The 18,296-nt window shown below is 37.9% G+C and overlaps 1 protein-coding gene across 1 annotated transcript in view; it reads right to left on the bottom strand.

Annotated features, from left to right (window-relative positions):
• Window positions 1-209: 209 nt before the first annotated feature.
• LRRC72 (leucine rich repeat containing 72) overlaps window positions 210-18,296 on the bottom strand; it is a gene marked incomplete at both ends in the record, with an annotated part of 49,541 nt that continues 31,454 nt past the window's right edge. The window contains 4 exons of the mRNA XM_082661708.1: window positions 210-375; window positions 1,362-1,389; window positions 12,458-12,610; window positions 13,542-13,631. Coding sequence (XP_082517834.1) covers window positions 210-375; window positions 1,362-1,389; window positions 12,458-12,610; window positions 13,542-13,631 — 437 coding nt within the window. The remainder of the gene's footprint in view (window positions 376-1,361; window positions 1,390-12,457; window positions 12,611-13,541; window positions 13,632-18,296) is intronic.

The following is an 18,296-nucleotide window of genomic DNA, read 5'->3' as shown; positions in this document are numbered from 1 at the left end:
TTTTTTTGAGCAAAACACTTATGACTTGTATACATTTCTATATACATGTTTTACTTCAAAAGAAACAAAATGTAGGAATTATTTTTCCTTGGTGTTTCTGTTTACATTCAAATGTTTCAAATAATACCACAATAAATATATAATATGCTAATCACAGAAAAGTTTAATGTATAACTGAAAACTACTAGGATTTCTAGAAACCCCAAGGATTATCTCAGTGTAACTGTGAGCATTTGGACAGGTTCTGTGTCTTTCTCTTCAAGGTATTTTTCCTCTCGTGTTGGAACTGTGTCCCAGTTCAGAGAGGTAATAGCCATTGCCGATCGCTTCAAGGACCTTACAAAAACAGCATCTTCTGGGTCATCAAACATAGTTCTGAAAAAATGGCAATTATGTCAGAAAAAAAATCAGTTAGACCAATGTTTAATTTAAGTGAATCAGTGCCATATTTTTCGTTTATCTGTAGTGTAGTACCACTGACAAATAACTTTTGGGCCCTACTGACAAATGACTTTCAGGACAAGTAACACCATATTATATTGTATATATTGTTTATTTTAAAAATAGAGTCAATATATTTGGGATCAGCTATAATAGGTCTCACATATTCAAGCATTCATATTTCAAATCAGTGGTTAAATGAAATGATTAAAAAATATATATAGATATCATATGCATATTAGTATCTTATGTACATTTTATTGAAAAGTTATTATAACTTTTAATTATAATTATTATTAATAATAGTTAATTATTATATAACTCTATATTATACTATATTTTGTAAAAGTGCTTGGAGATACTGTTTTTCAAGACTGAATCCAAAGAAAAAATTCCTAAGTGCAATATTAAAACAGAATGATGATTTTAAAATTCATCAATATTCATAAATTTAATGTTTTTCATAGTTTATGAACTATTTCTTTTGAAAATGTAAATTCCAGTGAATATAAAATGTTAATAATTGCTCTCACTGAACATATTTAGGGGAACAGTAAACAAAGAAGTAAAGACCTTCATTTACAATATCAGGTAATTCTTAAGGTTTTTTTTCTATGCTTACTTTCAAGATTTTGTCTTTTTCTTTTTTAACTTTTTTGTCTAACTTCTCCCTCCACCTCACCCCACATTTTCATTTATTTTAGGTTATAATAATAATATTAAAAAATCTAAATATGTCAAATATGAATACATAGTTTGAACTCATATATCACAGGAAGACAGCAATTTTTCTGATCTATTGAAGAGTTAGTCATTTTTTTAACCCATTAAAATCCATTTTGGGAAATGGGAATAATCTAGGGAATCAACACGATTATGAAATAATCTGGTAAGAAAAGTAAAGTTTAAAAATCACTTACTTGTCTACATTATTCGCAAATGCAAAGTCTAAAAGAAAAATTCTAAATTAGTATTTTTCAAATGTTTAGTCAACATTTTAAAACAATGAAATAATGCTATAAAGGAAAAAGTCTAGAGCATAGCTCTCTGGTTTTTGAGCAATCATTTAGATAAATAGTTCAATCGGTCAAAATTGCCGTGATACCTAACCTCAAACTCAAATTTTCTTTCAGATATAGTGCCTTAGGTGTGTCTAAGGTTTTAAGGCAAATTCTTTAATACAATACACGTCTCAAAACTCTGAGAACAAAATGCTCAATCAATTTAGTTACCAACGGAATCCAAATGGAAATTTTTATAATTAAGATACTCAGTCTCATGTGCGGAAACGGATCCGTTTTCTTTTTTCAGATAGGCACATGCATCTGTAAATGGACTAATAGACCAAATGAGGAAAAAATATTTAGGGCAGTTTAAACCTCTTGGATTCTTGGCATTAACTTCAAAGACACAAAATAAACAAATCCTAGATCACAAGAATCTATATCTTACCTAGCTTTGGAGCTCAAAGGCTAGTCCTCAAAGCTTGGATTTCTTATGGTATCTTCTAGAGACTGTCATTACTTTGTTTATTCCTCTCCAGAAGGCCCAGTGCCAGGCTAGTGATGGAATGTACCAGCACCTGTTGGGCCAGCAAAGCCCACAGTCTGAGCTCTTGCCAACTCACAGGCAGCAGGGAGCACACAGCCTCTGCCTTAGGAGAGGGGTTCAAGGCATCGTTCCCTTCACAAGTGGCTAACCCAAGTCTCCCATGTCTTTTTTCATCTCCCCAGATTCTTTCTACATTTTTAATTACAAAAAGCTCACATTTTACTTTTGATGAATATAAACAAGAAAATAGTAAAAAGTGAAATCTCCCTTTGACCTGTCCAATTCCTTATATCAGAAGTATCACCATTAAGAGTTTTGTATGTAGGTTTCCAGCCCCCTATGTGCGTATGCACGTGCACTCACGCACATACATATACACAAAGATTTGTTTGCTGACGAAATTCTAATTTTGTCATTATTCTGCATTATATTACTCCACAACATATTTTTTTGTACTCAAAATATACCACGGAATGATTCTAAATCCAATTGTTCATATTGTATGGATGTGCCATAAGCTAACATTCTATGAGTGACCATTTAGATTTTCTGTTTTTCTATTACAAAAAGTTTCAATTAGCACTTTACACATATATTTTTGTTCATGTGTGCAAATACTTCTGTAGGAGACAGATTTCAAATTTAATTGCTGTGTTGAATGTGTTGCACATTTTATATACGGGTGGATACTGTCATATGCCATATGACCTTCCAAGAAAGTTGAACCAGTTTACCCTGGTTCAACTTTCTTGGAAGAGTATGAGTTGTGCTCTTTTCTCCCCTCAACTTCACCAACCTTTTCAGTGTTTGCCTACCTGCAGGATGAAAATGGTATCTCATTGTTTTAATTTGCACTTACTTGCTCACTAGTGAGGCTGATTGTTAGACATCACATTTTTTTCCTTCTATAAATGTCCGTATCTTTTGTGACTAGTTTTCAAATTGATTTATAGGAGTCCTTCGAGATAATGGGCATTAACTTTTCCTATTGTATGTATTGCAAATATTTCTTCCAATTGTGTCTTTTAATTTTGTTCCTGAAATTTGAAGAAACTTCAAGTTGTCCTTGCTTCTCAATCTATTTGGAATACAATTGATTTCTTTCTCATTTTAGGGTTAAGAATAATAAAATCAAAATGTGGTGTTACAATTACTTTATAAACATTTTCAAGAATAGTTTATTTCCAATAAAAGAATTTAGAGTCCTAAATGTGCATGTCACAGTAAGAACAAATATAGAAACTATAAAAACTATAAGGCACAAGTTTTAAAAACTTACATAGTGAGTTTTATTAATTTTATTATATATGTTTGGTTTGTAGAAAATGAGGAGATTGATTACGGTCATGCTGCCAATTTGGGGGAGGCTTATAGTCAGCCTTTCTATGAATTAAGAATGTGAATTAAGAAGAAAAAATGTCAAATGCAATGAAATACTCTCCCTATCCTTTCTTCCCTGATTTTGTTTTTGGAGGTTTGATATGAAAGAAATGTAAAGCACTAAAGGTAGCAATCAGCTATCCTCCTCACACCTGAAAAACTCTCTAGCCCTGAAAAACAGATGGGAGTTACCATATATTGCTTGTTACTGGGTGTATTAGCTATTTTTAAGAGTGGAGATTTTCTATCCCGAGATTCCTTTCCTACCACAGCATGGCTTACCCCCACTAATCCAGTAAACATTCAGTTTGAGCATTAGCTTTTACATGAACTAAAAGAAAAAACAAGGAAGTGGCTGACCAAGAGAACAGTCCAACTTATCATGCAGTTGATATGTGTCAGATCAGGTGTTGCAATGGTTTGCATATTAAGCATCCTAACAGCCAAAGGAAGATATTACCCCCATTTTAAAAAACAGAAAGGTGAAGCAAATTCATGTCCAAAATAAAAATTGTAATTACTAGCAGAGCTGGTGTTCAAATCCAGGAGAATCTGATCTAAACCTTGCGTTCTTGCCTCTACATTGGTTGTTCTCTGGTGGGAGTACGCATCAGAATCACCTGAAAGGCTTGTTAAAACATAGCTTTCTGGGTCCACCCTGAGTTTCTAATTCAGTAGATGTTGTTTGGGGCAAGAATGTGCATCTGTAGCATATTACTAAGTGATGCTGCTGCTGCTGATTTGGGGACCACACTTCGACAACCACTGCTCTACGCTATAGCCTTCTGCATCCAAAACGTGTCCTCCAGACATTACTTCTATTCTATAGGACATATAGGGGATAAAGAGACACGTTGAATTATACTTTGTGGAAACAATCATACAAATTGAGGCATTCCATAATGTAACTGGCCTGGTCCCTACAAAAAGTCATGGAAAAAATTTAAGACTATTTTATTTTTATTTATTTATTTTTTTGCGGTACGCGGGCCTCTCACTGTTGTGGCCTCTCCCGTTGCGGAGCACAGGCTCCGAATGCGCAGGCTCAGCGGCCACGGCTCACGGGCCCAGCCGCTCCGCGGCATGTGAGATCTTCCCAGACCGGGTCACGAACCCGTGTCCCCTGCATCAGCAGGCGGACTCTCAACCACTGCGCCACCAGGGAAGCCCAAGACTATTTTAAAAGAGAAATCTGCCACAACAACCAAATGTAATCGTGAACCTTGACTGGATTCTTGTTTGAAAAAGCAGCTGAGAGACCTTCAAGATGGCGGAAGAGTAAGACGTGGAGATCACCTTCCTCCCCACAAATACAGCAGAAATACATCTACATGTGGAACAGCTCCTACAGAACACCTACTCATTGCTGGCAGAAGACCTTAGACCTCCCAAAAGGCAAGAAACTCCCCACGTACCTGGGTAGGGCAAAAGAAAAAACAGAGACAAAAGAATAGGGACGGACCTGCACCAGTGGGAGGGAGCTGTGAAGGAGGAAAGGTGTCCACACACTAGAAAGCCCCTTCGCGGGCGGAGACGGCGGGTGGCGGAGTGGGGGGGGGGCGCTTCGGAGCCGCGGAGGAGAGCGCAGCCACAGGGGTGCAGAGGGCAAAGCGGAGACATTCCCGCACAGAGGATCGGTGGCGACCAGCACTCACCAGCCCGAGAGGCTTGTCTGCTCACCTGCCGGGGCTGGCGGGGATTGGGAGCTGAGGCTCGGGCTTCGGAGGGCGGATCCCAGGGAGAGGACTGGGTTTGGCTGCGTGAACACAGCCTGAAGGGGCTAGTTCGCCACAGCTAGCCGGCAGGGAGTCCGGGAAGACTCTGGAGCTGCCGAAGAGGCGAGAGACTTTTTCTTGCCTCCTTGTTTCCTGGTGCGCGAGGGGAGGGGATTCAGAGAGCCGCTTAAAGGAGCCCGGACACCAGAGACGGGCATGAGACGGTAAGGCTGCTGCTGTAGCTACGAAGAAGCCTGTGTGCAAGCACAGGTCACTCTCCACACCCCCCTCCCGGGAGCCTATGCAGCCCGCCACCGCCAGGGTCCGGGATCCAGGGACAACTTCCCCGGGAGAACGCACGGCGCACCTCAGGCTGGTGCAACGTCACACCGGCCTCTGCTGCTGCAGGCACACCCCCCATCCGTACCCCTCCTTCTCCCCGGCCTGAGTGACCCAGAGTCCCCGAAGCAGCTGCTCCTTTAACCCCGTCCTGTCTGGGGAGGGAAGAAACGCCCTAAGGCAACCTACACGCAGAGGCGGGGCCATATCGAAAGCTGAACCCCAGGTGCTGTGTGAACAAAGAAGAGAAAGGGAAATTTCTCCCAGCAGCCTCAGGAGCAGCAGATTAAATCTCCACAATCAACTTGATGTACCCTGCATCTGTGGAATACCTGAGTAGACAACAAATCGTCCCAAAATTGAGGTGGTGGACTTAGGGAGCAACAATATATATATTATTTTCTTTCTTTCTTTTTGTGAGTGTGTATGTGTATGCTTCTGTGTGTGATTTTGTCTGTATAGCTTTGCATTTACCATTTGTCCTAGGGTTCTGTCTGTCCGTTTTGGGATTTTTTTTTTTTTTTAGTATAATTTTTAGCACTTGTTATCATTGGGGGATTTGTTTTTTGGTATGGTTGCTCTCTTCTTTTTTTTTCTTTTTTTTAATAATTATTTTTTATTCAATAACTTTATTTTATTATTACTTTTTTTCTTCCTTTTTTTTTTTTTTCTCCCTTTCCTTCTGAGCCGTATGGCTGACAGGGTCTTGGTGCTCCAGTTGGGTGTCAGGCCTGTGCCTCTGAGGTGGGAGAGCCGAGTTCAGGACATTGGTCCACCAGAGACCTCCCAGCTCCACGAATATCAAATGGCAAAAGCTCTCCCAGAGATCTTCATCTCAACGCTAAGACCCAGCTCCACTCAACAACCAGCAAGCTACACTGCTGGACACCCTATGCCAAACAACCAGCAAGAAAGGAACGCAACCCCACCCATTAGCAAAGAGGCTGCCTAAAATCATAATAAGGTCACAGACACACCAAAACACACCACTGGACATGGTCCTGCCCACCAGAAAGACAAGATCCAGCCTCATCCACCAGAACACAGGCACTAGTCCCCTCCACCAGGAAGCCTACACAACCCACTGAACCAACCTTAGACACTGGGGGCAGACACCAAAAACAATGGGAACTACAAACCTGCAGGCTGCGAAAAGGAGACCCCAAACACAGTAAGTTAAGCAAAATGAGAAGACAGAAAAACACATAGCAGATGAAGGAGCAAGATAAAAACCCACCAGACCTAACAAATGAACAGGAAATAGGCAGTCTACCTGAAAAACAATTCAGAGTAATGATAGTAAAGATGACCCCAAATCTTGGAAATAGAATGGAGAAAATACAAGAAACGTTTAACAAGGACCTAGAAGAACTAAAGAGCAAATAAACAATGATGAACAACAATAAATGAAATTTTAAATTCTCTAGAAGGAATCAATAGCAGAATAACTGAGGCAGAAGAACAGATAAGTGACCTGGAAAATAAAATAGTGGAAATAACTACTGCTGAGCAGAATAAAGAAAAAAGAATGAAAAGAATTGAGGACAGTCTCAGAGACCTCTGGGACAACATTAAGTGCACCAACATTTGAACTATCGGGGTCCGAGAAGAAGAAGAGAAAAAGAAAGGGACTGAGAAAATATTTGAAGAGATTATACTTGGAAACTTCCCTAATATGGGAAAGGAAATAGTTAATTAAGTCCAGGAAGTGCAGAGAGTCCCATACAGGATAAATCTAAGGAGAAACACACCAAGACACATATTAATCAAACTATGAAAAAGTAAGCACAAAGAAAAAATTATTAAAAGCTGCAGGGAAAAACAAATAACATACAAGGGAATCCCCATAACGTTAACAGCTGATCTTTCATCAAAAACTCTGCAAGCCAGAAGGGAGTGGCAGGACATATTTAAAGTGATGAAAGGGAAAAACCTACAACCAAAATGACCCTACCCAGCAAGCATCTCATTCAGATTTGACACAGAAATTAAAATGTTTACAGACAAGAGAAAGCTAAGAGAACTCAGTACCAGCAAACCAGCTTTACAACAAATTCTAAAGGAACTTCTCTAGGCAGGAAACACAAGAGAAGGAAAAGACCTACAATAATAAACCAAAACTATTATGAAAATGGTAATACAAACATACATATCAATAAGAACCTTGAATATAAATGGATTAAATGCTCAAACCAAAAGACATAGACTGGCTAAATGGATAAAAACCAAGACCCGTATATATGCTGTCTACAAGAGACCCACTTCTGAGTTAGGGACACATACAGACTGAAAGTGAGGGGATGGAGAAAGATAATCCATGCAAATGGATATCAGAAGAAAGCTGGGGTAGCAATTCTCATATCAGACAAAATAGACTGTAAAATAAAGACTATTAAAAGAAACAAAGAAGGACACTACATAATGATCAAGGGATCAATCCAAGAAGAAGATACAACAATTGTAAATATTTAGGCACCCAACATAGGAGCACCTCAGTACATAAGGCAAATGGTAACAGCCATAAAAGGGGAAATTGACAGAACAATCATAGCAGGGGACTTTAACACCCCACTTTCACCAATGGACAGATCATCCAAAATGAAAATAAATAAGGAAACACAAACGTTAAATGATACACTAAACAAGATGGACTTAACTGATATTTATAGGACATTCCATCCATAAACAACAGAATACATTTTCTTCTCAAGTGCTCATGGAACATTCTTCAGGATAGATCATGTCTTGGGTCACAAATCAAGCCTTGGTAAATTTAAGAAAATTGAAATCCTGTCAAGTATCTTTTCCGACCACAATGTTATGAGACTAGATATCAATTACAGGAAAAAATCTGTAAAAAATACAAACACATGGAGGCTAACAATACACTACTTAATAACCAAGAGATCACTGTAGAAATCAAAGAGGAAATAAAAAAATACCTAGGAACAAATGACAATGAAAACACGACAACCCAAAACCTATGGGTTGCAACAAAAGCAGTTCTAAGAGAGAAGATTATAGCAACACAATCCTACCTCAAGAAACAAACATCTCAGATAAACAAACTAACCTTACACCTAAAGCAATTAGAGAAAGAAGAACAAAAAAACCCAAAGTTAGCAGAAAGAAAGAAATTATAAAGATCAGATCAGAAATAAATGAAAAAGAAATGAAGGAAACAATAGCAAAGATCAATAAAACCAAAAGCTGGTTCCCTGAGAAGATAAACAAAATTGATAAACCATTGGCCAGTCTCATCAAGAAAAAAAGGGAGACTACTCAATAGAATTAGAAATGAAAAAGGAGAAGTAACAACTGACACTGCAGATATACAAAGAATCATGAGAGATTACTACAGCAACTATATGCCAATAAAATGGACAACCTAGAAGGAATGGATAAATTCTTAGAAAAGCACAACCTTCTGAGACTTAATGAGGAAGAAATGGAAAATATAAACAGACCAATCAAAAGAACTGAAATTGAGACTGTGATTAAAAATCTTCCAGCAAACAAAAGCCCAGGACCAGATGGCTTCACAGGCGAATTCTATCAAACATTTAGAGAAGAGCTAACACCTATCCTTCTCAAACTCTTCCAAAATATAGCAGAGGGAGGAACAGTCCCAAGCTCATTCTACGAGACCACCATCACCACGATATCAAAACCAGACAAAGATGTCACAAAGAAAGAAAACTACAGACCAATATCACTGATGAACATAGATGCAAAAATCCTCAACAGAATACTAGCGAACAGAATCCAACAGCACATTAAAAGGATCATACACCATGATCAAGTGGGGTTTATCCCAGCAATGCAAGGATTCTTCAATATATGCAAATCAATCAATGTGATACACCATATTAACAAACTGAAAGAATAAAACCATATGATCATCTCAGTAGATGCAGAAAAAGCTTTTGACAAAATTTAACACCCATTTATGATAAAAACCCTCCAGAAAGTAGGCACAGAGGGAACTTACCTCAACATAATAAAGGCCATATATGACAAACCCACAGCCAACATCATTCTCAATGCTGAAAAGCTGAAACCATTTCCACTAATATCAGGAACAAGACAAGGTTGCCCATTCTCACTACTATTATTCAACATAGTTTTGGAAGTTTTAGCCACAACAATCAGAAAAGAAAAAGAAATAAAAGGAATACAAATTGGAAAAGAAGTAAAGCTGTCACTGTTTGCAGATGACATGATACTATACATAGAGAATCCTAAAGATACTACCAGAAAACTATGAGAGCTAATCAATGAATTTGGTAAAGTAGCAGGATACAAAATTAATGCACAGAAATCTCTTGCATTCCTATACAATAATGATGAAAAATCTGAAAGAGAAATTAAGGAAACACTCCCATTTACCACTGCAACAAAAGGTACCTAAGGAGACAAAAGACGAGTATGCAGAAAACTGTAAGACACTGATGAAAGAAATTAAAGATGATACAAACAGATGGAGAGATATACCATGTTCTTGGATTGGAAGAATGAACATTATGAAAATGATTATACTACGCAAAGCAATCTACAGATTCAATGCAATCCCTATCAAACTACCACTGGCATTTTTCACAGAACTAGAACAAAAAATTTCACAATTTGTATGGAAACACAAAAGACCCCAAATAGCCAAAGCAATCTTGAGAAAGAAAAACAGAGCTGGAGGAATCTGCCTCCCTGACTTCAGACTATACTACAAAGTTATAGTCATCAAGACAGTATGGTACTGGCACAAGAACAGAAATATAGATCAATGGAACAAGATACAAAACCCAGAGACAAACCCACAAACATATGGTCACCTTGTGTTTGGTAAAGGAGGCAAGAATATACAGTGGAGAAAAGACAGCCTCTTCAATAAGTGGTGCTGGGAAAATTGGACAGCTACATGGAAAAGAATGAAATTAGAACACTCCCTAACACTATACACAAAAATAAATTCAAAATGGATTAAAGACATAAATGTAAGGCCAGACACTCTAAAACTCTTAGAGGAAAACATAGGCAGAATACTCTATGACATAAATCACAGCAAGATCCTTTTTGACCCACCTCCTAGAGAAATGGAAATAAAAACAAAAAGAAACAAATGGGACCTACTGAAACTTAAAAGCTTTTTCACAGCAAAGGAAACCACAAACAAGGCAAAAAGACAACCCTCACAATGGGAGAAAATATTTGCAAATGAAACAACTGACAAAGGATTAATCTCCAAAATTTATAAGCAGCTCATGCAGCTCAATATCAAAAAAACAAACAACCCAGTCCAAAAATGGGCAGAAGACCTAAATAGACATTTCTCCAAAGAAGATATACAGATTGCCAACAAACACATGAAAGGATGCTCAACATCATTAATCATTAGAGAAATGAAAATCAAAACTACAATGAGATATCATCTCACACTGGTCAGAATGGCCATCATCAAAAAATCTACAAACAATAAATGCTGGAGAGGGTGTGGAGAAAAGGGAACACTCTTGCACTGTGGGTGGGAATGTAAATTGATACAGCCACTATGGAGAACAGTATGGAGGTTCCTTAAAAAACTAAAAATAGAACTACCATATGACCCAGCAATCCCACTACTGGGCATATACCCTGAGAAAACCGTAATTCAAAAAGAGTCATGTACCAAAATGTTCATTGCAGCTCTATTTACAATAGCCAGGACATGGAAGCAACTGAAGTGTCCATCAACAGATGATAAAGAAGATGTGGCACATATATACAATGGAATATTACTCAGCCATAAAAAGAAACGAAATTGAGTTATTTGTAGTGAGGTGGTTGGACCTAGAGTCTGTCAAACAGAGTGAAGTAAGTCAAAAAGAGAAAAACAAATACCGTATGCTAACATATATATGGAATCTAAGAAAGGAAAAAGAAAAAAAAAAAGGTCATGAAGAACCTAGGGGCAAGACGGGAATAAAGACACAGACCTACTAGAGAATGGACTTGAGCATATGGGGAGGGGGAAGGGTAAGCTGTGAGAAGGTGAGAGAGTGGCATGGACATATATACACTACCAAACGTAAAATCGATAGCTAGTGGGAAGCAGCCGCATAGCACAGGGAGTTCAGCTCGGTGCTTTGTGACCACCTAGAGGGGTGGGATAGGGAGGGTGGGAGGAAGGGAGACGCAAGAGGGAAGAGATATGGGAACATATGTATATGTATCACTGATTCACTTTGTTCTAAAGCAGAAACTAACACACCATTGTAAAGCAATTATACTCCAATAAGGATGTTAAAAAATAAATAAATAAAATAAAATTTATAGAATACAGGATCCTAAATGGGTCAAAAATCTAAATTCACTAGGGCATGTTACTAAACCTAATAGCAGGTTTAGCTGTTGTGACCAAATAAACATATTTCTTTAAAAAGAATTGCAGAACAAAAGATAGATGTATTCTCGAACACTGAAAATATCATTGAACCTTACACTAACCTTGGACACTGTATACTCTTTGTTGTGTGAGAAAAGTTAACCTCTTTTTACTTAAGTCACTGTAGTTGGATTTCTGTTACATACAAGAAATTAAATTCCATCTAATGAAACATTACTGAAGATATTCAGGTTATACTTGCATATGATCACCGTCTATGAGAGTACAACAAAATAATAGTGCTTATTTCTGAATGGAGGAATTGCAGATGATCTTTATTTCTTCTTTATATTTTTCTATATTATCAAAAACTTATAGCCTTAATTGTTGAAATTATCCAGTGTCAATCGTAATAATAGCAATTGCAGCTTATTCATTGAGCCCATTATGCTGTGCTAGATACTGGGGTAAGGACTTCAATGTATTATCTCGTTATAACATTACCTTATTTAATACACACAAATGAAGATGAAAGTTATATATTTAGGTAGGCTAATAAAATTGGAAAATATTTATTTCACTACATAACTTTAGCTTATTGTAAATTGAAGTTATTATTATAACTAAATTAACCAAAAGTTTGAGGAGTTTTCATTTCATTTTTTCTAAATACCTGAAGGTACTCTCTGGGCTGGTTTTTGCTTAAGTGGTGATCTTGGATTCCATGAGGCATCTACTTTTCCTCTGAATGCTATTGATTGAACAATATGAGACTTTTTATGGTTAAAAATCGTAATCATTGATCTTCTTTCTTTTTCTGTAACTTCTGATAAATGCAAAAAGTAATGTTATTATATAACATTATAAATAGATATGCAGAGTGATTCAAAATAGAATTACTTTTAAAAATGGATTTATCCCATGTTGTATGTGAACATCCTGTCAAAATTAATTTGTAAAAAGTTATTTCCATAGTCTTACAAGTGCTCAATATATGTCCCTCATGTCACAAGGCACAAATCAATCCTATCGCATCACATTCTAACACATCACCATGGATGATTGAAATTGCAGCTGTGCTACATCCCTTCTTTTCCTCATGGCTATGAGGAAGAAGAGGAATAAACATAAGGTTTTAATATATTCTCATTTAGAAGTTACTCAATTATAAGTTATTAAGAATGTTCAAAGCTGTAGAAAGGTAAGTAGATAGGTGATAAAGAACTTCTGGGTAAAATAGACCTCAAAAAATGTAAAATGTAATGCACTGAGGTTGATTTTTCTTTTTTGTGGCTTATATAAATCAGACATACTAGTTTATGTACAATGTCTAAAAATATATCACATAGAAGTTATTATATATGTTTTAGTATATATATACATACATATTTACAGAATTTCAAAGAATATGACTTTTAGAACTTAAATAGGCCTATGAGGCTTAGTCCAATTGTCTCATTTTTGAAATAAAAAATTAAGGGTGCCGGGGGGTCAGTGAATTGGCATTCAACACATTACTGTCAAAACTAGAATCAAAAGCAGACATTTCCTCATGCTCAGTTAGATGGCCTTTCCTATAAAGTGGTCAACAGACATGAATTCCTAAACTATAGCAAATTTCATACAGCAAAAATTTCAAAAATAAATAATTGAAAAACTTTACAAAGACAATTATTTCCAAAAAACATCAGCAGTTTAAACCACTGAGTTATAAGACTGACTCTCAAATATTTCTCTGCAAGAAGAAGTGTTCTTACGATTTCCGTCAAGCAACTCTACTCCTGGAAGGTGGTAGATTGTGTATAAACGGTACAAGTTATATTGGCATAAAGGGTTTTGGTAGAGAGCTGCAAAGAAAGAATCCAAATTAAGATGTCAGGTTTTGAAATCAGTTACATTTATCACTTGATAAAATATGAGAAATTGCAAGATTAATATAAAACATAACAGTATGTAAAGCTCTGCTTCACAGACCAATGGTTTCACCAAACCCTTACTTATTCATCGCAGGACTTACTTTTCCTATCTGTTAAATTCATTCATTCAACAAATATTTTCGGAGTGCTTACTATCTACTAGGAACTGTGCTAGGTGCTGAGGACATATCTTTGACCCAAATCTGTCACAAATGAGGAAACGTTTAACATGTCCGTAAATTAATCAGTAAAGAAAGAACTCAATATCAGCTCTAGAGGGTTCTTGACGCTGCTCTTTATTAAAGTATTTGTTCATTAGTTCTCTTCTTCCAGTCTCAAAGGTCACATGGGTACCTGCGTGGAGATGGGCAGAGTTGTGGCACACTGTTCTATTATAATTTTCTTCCTCGGCTTCACACCATTGCACCTAGTTCAGAACATATAAATGCCAGTAGCAGCTTCAGATCTCAGCAGGAGTAGAGGTGAAGAGATGCGGGTTTTACATCTCATCTACCTCTGGCCAGGCACAGGGGACTCGGATTTCCTTGTGCGCAGGTGCTAGGATACTTAATGAACCAGGCTGGAGGTGGGAGGCATGCTGATGCGGAAGAGCTCCAGGCGCTTCTGACATGACATCCCTTAGGCATCAGCACGTAGGTATATTTTTTAAAATCTTCAGCTAGAAGTTGTATTTTATTTCCATGGAAAAGGTACTTTCCCTATTCTTCTTTAGATAATATTAAACAGGGTTATTGCAATACAATTTGAAATAAAACTCTTATAATTTCCACTTGGATATCTTTAGCTATTGTATTCCACCTACACGTAATTTCTAGAAAATACTCCTGGAAAAGAGGAGAACCACTAGATGGCAGTAGCAGAAAGAGCTCCAGCTTGTGTACAAAAACATCACTCAACAACATGAGGCTCATTTAACGTACATTTAAATCTAGGAGTACTGCTGTAGCATTTGACTAGTTATAAAATACAAAGAGGTTTGATAAAAGCATGAAAGTATTAAGCATTAGAAAGCCAGAAAAAACTGATGAATATTTATAAAGAAGAGCTTGCAATATAAAGAAGAGGGGGTCAAGGGGGATGCTTGAAAGACAACAAACTAGATAAAAACTGAAGAAGTTAATCATCTGAATGTTTTCTCTGCAGGCAATAAAATATTCTGATATTTGTTGTATAAGCACAAACTTTTCTGGCTAATAAAATCGTTATAGGTAGCTATTCGCTGTGGAAAACAGGAGAGGCCACAACAGAGAGAGGCCTGTGTACCGCAAAAAAAAAAACCCAAACGCAATTGTTTCTTGCAGTGGCTTCTCCCGCTGCAGAGCACAGGCTCCGGACGCGCAGGCTCAGCGGCCATGGCTCCCGGGCCCAGCTGCTCCGCGACACGTGGGATCTTCCCGTACCTGGGCACGAACCCGCGTCCCCTGCATCGGCAGACGGACTCTCAACCACCGCGCCACCAGGGAAGCCCATCAAAACACAATTCTTTTTAATGAGAGTTCAGGAGGGAGAAAAATTCACAGATGCTTTAGTGCAGAAGTCTGCTCTGTGGTTACTGTCTTGGAGAATAACATCTGACACCTCATAACACTATCCTACATTATAGCAGCTGGGAGTAGAGTCTGCCTTTGCATATGATGTTAATGGAAAATGTACCAACATCTTTCAATGATGTTTACTTTTAGGATACACTTCATATTCTCTTTTCCCTCTGAGAACACTACTATTTAATTTCTTTTCTTGGTTTTTCTTCCTAGTGCTTAGTTAAATAACTGCTTTACATAAATTTTAAAACTTCTGGCTTCAGCTAAACAAATCACCAAGTTTGGATTTACTACTATTACATTACTTATTAAAAAGTTGTCATAATACTAAAAACTTGATGCACTTATTGTGGTTCAACATTCATCTCATCATAAAATAAAATCTAAATGACAGCAAGTCAGAAAACTGGGCTATTAAGCCTAGTCTCTGACTAAATTAACTTAAAAACATAATTAGAATTAAATAATTTAAAAAGAATTTCATTTTTATTATTCTTCACTTTTTTTCTTACTCTTAAATGTTAGAAGGAAGCAATCTTATTTTTAATTATCTTTTTCCCCTCTACACTATTAAGCATTTAACATTTTGGATTTATGAGTTCTGGATTGATGCTACTAAAATTACCATAAATAAAGTTTCTAAGATATGATATTCGTTTCCTGTGTCTGAAAGTTCTGAAAACCTTCTATGATGTATGGGTACATTCCTTTAGAAACTATGAAGCGACATTGTTTACACTTTCACTTTCAATAGGTTAATACTATTTAATCCACCTTCCCTCTAGGCTACTTATAGAGTACACCTTGGTGGCGCCAGCACTGTCTTGCTTATCTTAATTTGGGATTCTGAGTCTAAGCAATTTACATTTACCCAATAATATAGCAAAATGTTTCTACTACCTTACTGCACAAGCTTGAGTTACATGAGTCACATGTGTGAAGCTACTTCTTATTGAAAGAGAAGAGGGAAAAAAAGTCATCTAAATAATTGGCTCCAGTTAATTTTTTTTTAACTTTTAAGGCAAAATTTACAAATCACCATTTAAATGAACCTGGATGTTTTTTAGACCACCTTTGAAGAAAGTTGATGTAATTAATAATGTACCAACATATCCATTTTAATAGATAGGAAAACGATGTAGAAAAGTTAAAAGCAGCTCCATCTGTGCCCACACAGAACAGCCTGTGGAAAGAAGCTCAACTGTCAATGATCAGACAGAGGTTCTGGCTCAAGGTTACTTAGTAAGGTCAGCATCTCCATTGTCACCATCTCATTTTAACTAAAATCTCTGGGCCACAGCATACCACATGATTGTACTGAATATGGAAATGATCCCTGATTTTTAAAAGGCAAACTTGGACTAAAGCAAGGGTTAGGAGAGTGAGGGATGCTGTTTCAAGACAAACAGCAGTGAAAGACCCAGTTGGCTCTTTTTATTGAGTGGACTGTTCTCTTGTGTTGTTTGGGAGGAGTGGTCCCACCTTGAGGGGCATTTCAGGGTAAAGAGTCTCAGATGACCAGACCACTGAGACCATAGTCCCACACTGACCTCTCAGCATCCCTCTTCACTCCCTGGCTATTTGCCATCAGCAGTGGACTGCGGCCAAATGAGGAAAGGCAGGACGTGCTTAAGAGCAGAATCTGTAAAAAATGGAGACCTTCTCTTTGAAAGGGGCACTTCCTGTCTCCAAGGGTGAATCCTTAAGTCTCTGCTAGGAAGCAAGTCTTAACAATTATGGAATGTAGGAGTTCAAGCATACTTTCCAATACTGGAGCTTAATGCAACATAGAGAAAATTTGAGAAAAATGAGGAGACTAAAGATTTAGGAACAGGAGAATGGGTTAAGTATTTTGTTGCTGTTGTCGGTGGTGTTTTTTCTCTCTGCGCTGGGAAAGAGGCAGGGAGACTGAAGGTTAGTGAAAGTCCGCAGCCACAAGCAAATCTTTGACACATGCAGATTTAGAAAGAGTTTGGAGGAGGGAAGGGAAGAGGAAAATGGAGCCAGAGGGGGAGGGTGTGGAAAGGTAGACTGCCTGGAGAGAAAAGGTGTGGCCCTCCTGACTCAGCCTGGAAGTCAGGAATTCCAGTTTGTAGGACCTCACACTCTGCAGCTGGTTTCAGGCCTCCCTGAAGCTCCCAGCCATGTGTATACTGGGTAATCTCTTGGCAGTTCTCCTCATTGCCAGTGGAGGGTGCAATGCTGAAATGGGTTAGAGGTTTACCCTCCAGGCTATTTTCTCACCCTACGAAGAACTGTAATTGAAGTGGAATAATAATAATAATATTTTAGCATTTTAAACAGTTTCATAACTTGAAAAGAAAAGTTTTAACACTTGAAAATACATGGGGGACTTCCCTGGTGGCGCAGTGGTTAAGAACCCGCCTGCCAATGCAGGGGACAGGGTTCGAGCTCTGGTCTGGGAAGATCCCATATGCCACGGAGCAACTAAGCCTGTGAGCCACAACTACTGAGCCCGCGTGCCACGACTACTGAAGCCTGCGCACCTAGAGCCCGTGTTCCACAACAAGAGAAGCCACTGCAATGAATAGCCCACGTACCGTAACAAAGAGTAGCCCCCACTCTTCGCAACTAGAGAAAGCCCACGTGCAGCAACGAAGACCCAACACACCCAAAATTAAATAAATAAATTAATAAATTTATATATTTTTTAAATACATGGATTTCTTATTGTAGTTAATGAGCTGAATCTAATCTGTGATTGCAAAGGAGGTTCAGAGGAACTCAATCAGGTGACATTACTGCACAATATAATTAGTAGCTAGTAAATGCCAACATTTTTTTCTTAATTTTTTTAAATTTATTTTTGGCTGTGTTGGGTCTTCGTTGCTGCGCACAGACTTTCTCTAGTTGCAGCGAGCAGGGGCTACTCTTTGTTGTGGTGCCCAGGCTTCTCACTGTGGTGGCTTCTCTTTGCGGAGCACGGGCTCTAGGCGTGCGGGCTTCAGTATTTGTGGCACATGGGCTCAGTAGTTGTGGCTCGTGGGCTTAGTTGCTCCGCAGCATGTGGGAT

This window comes from Grampus griseus (assembly GCF_964374135.1).
Source record: "Grampus griseus genome assembly, chromosome: 9".
Taxonomy (NCBI): Eukaryota; Metazoa; Chordata; class Mammalia; order Artiodactyla; family Delphinidae; genus Grampus; species Grampus griseus.
The sequence above is the reverse complement of the archived record's forward strand: the minus strand, read 5'-3'. Positions and strand labels throughout refer to the sequence as shown.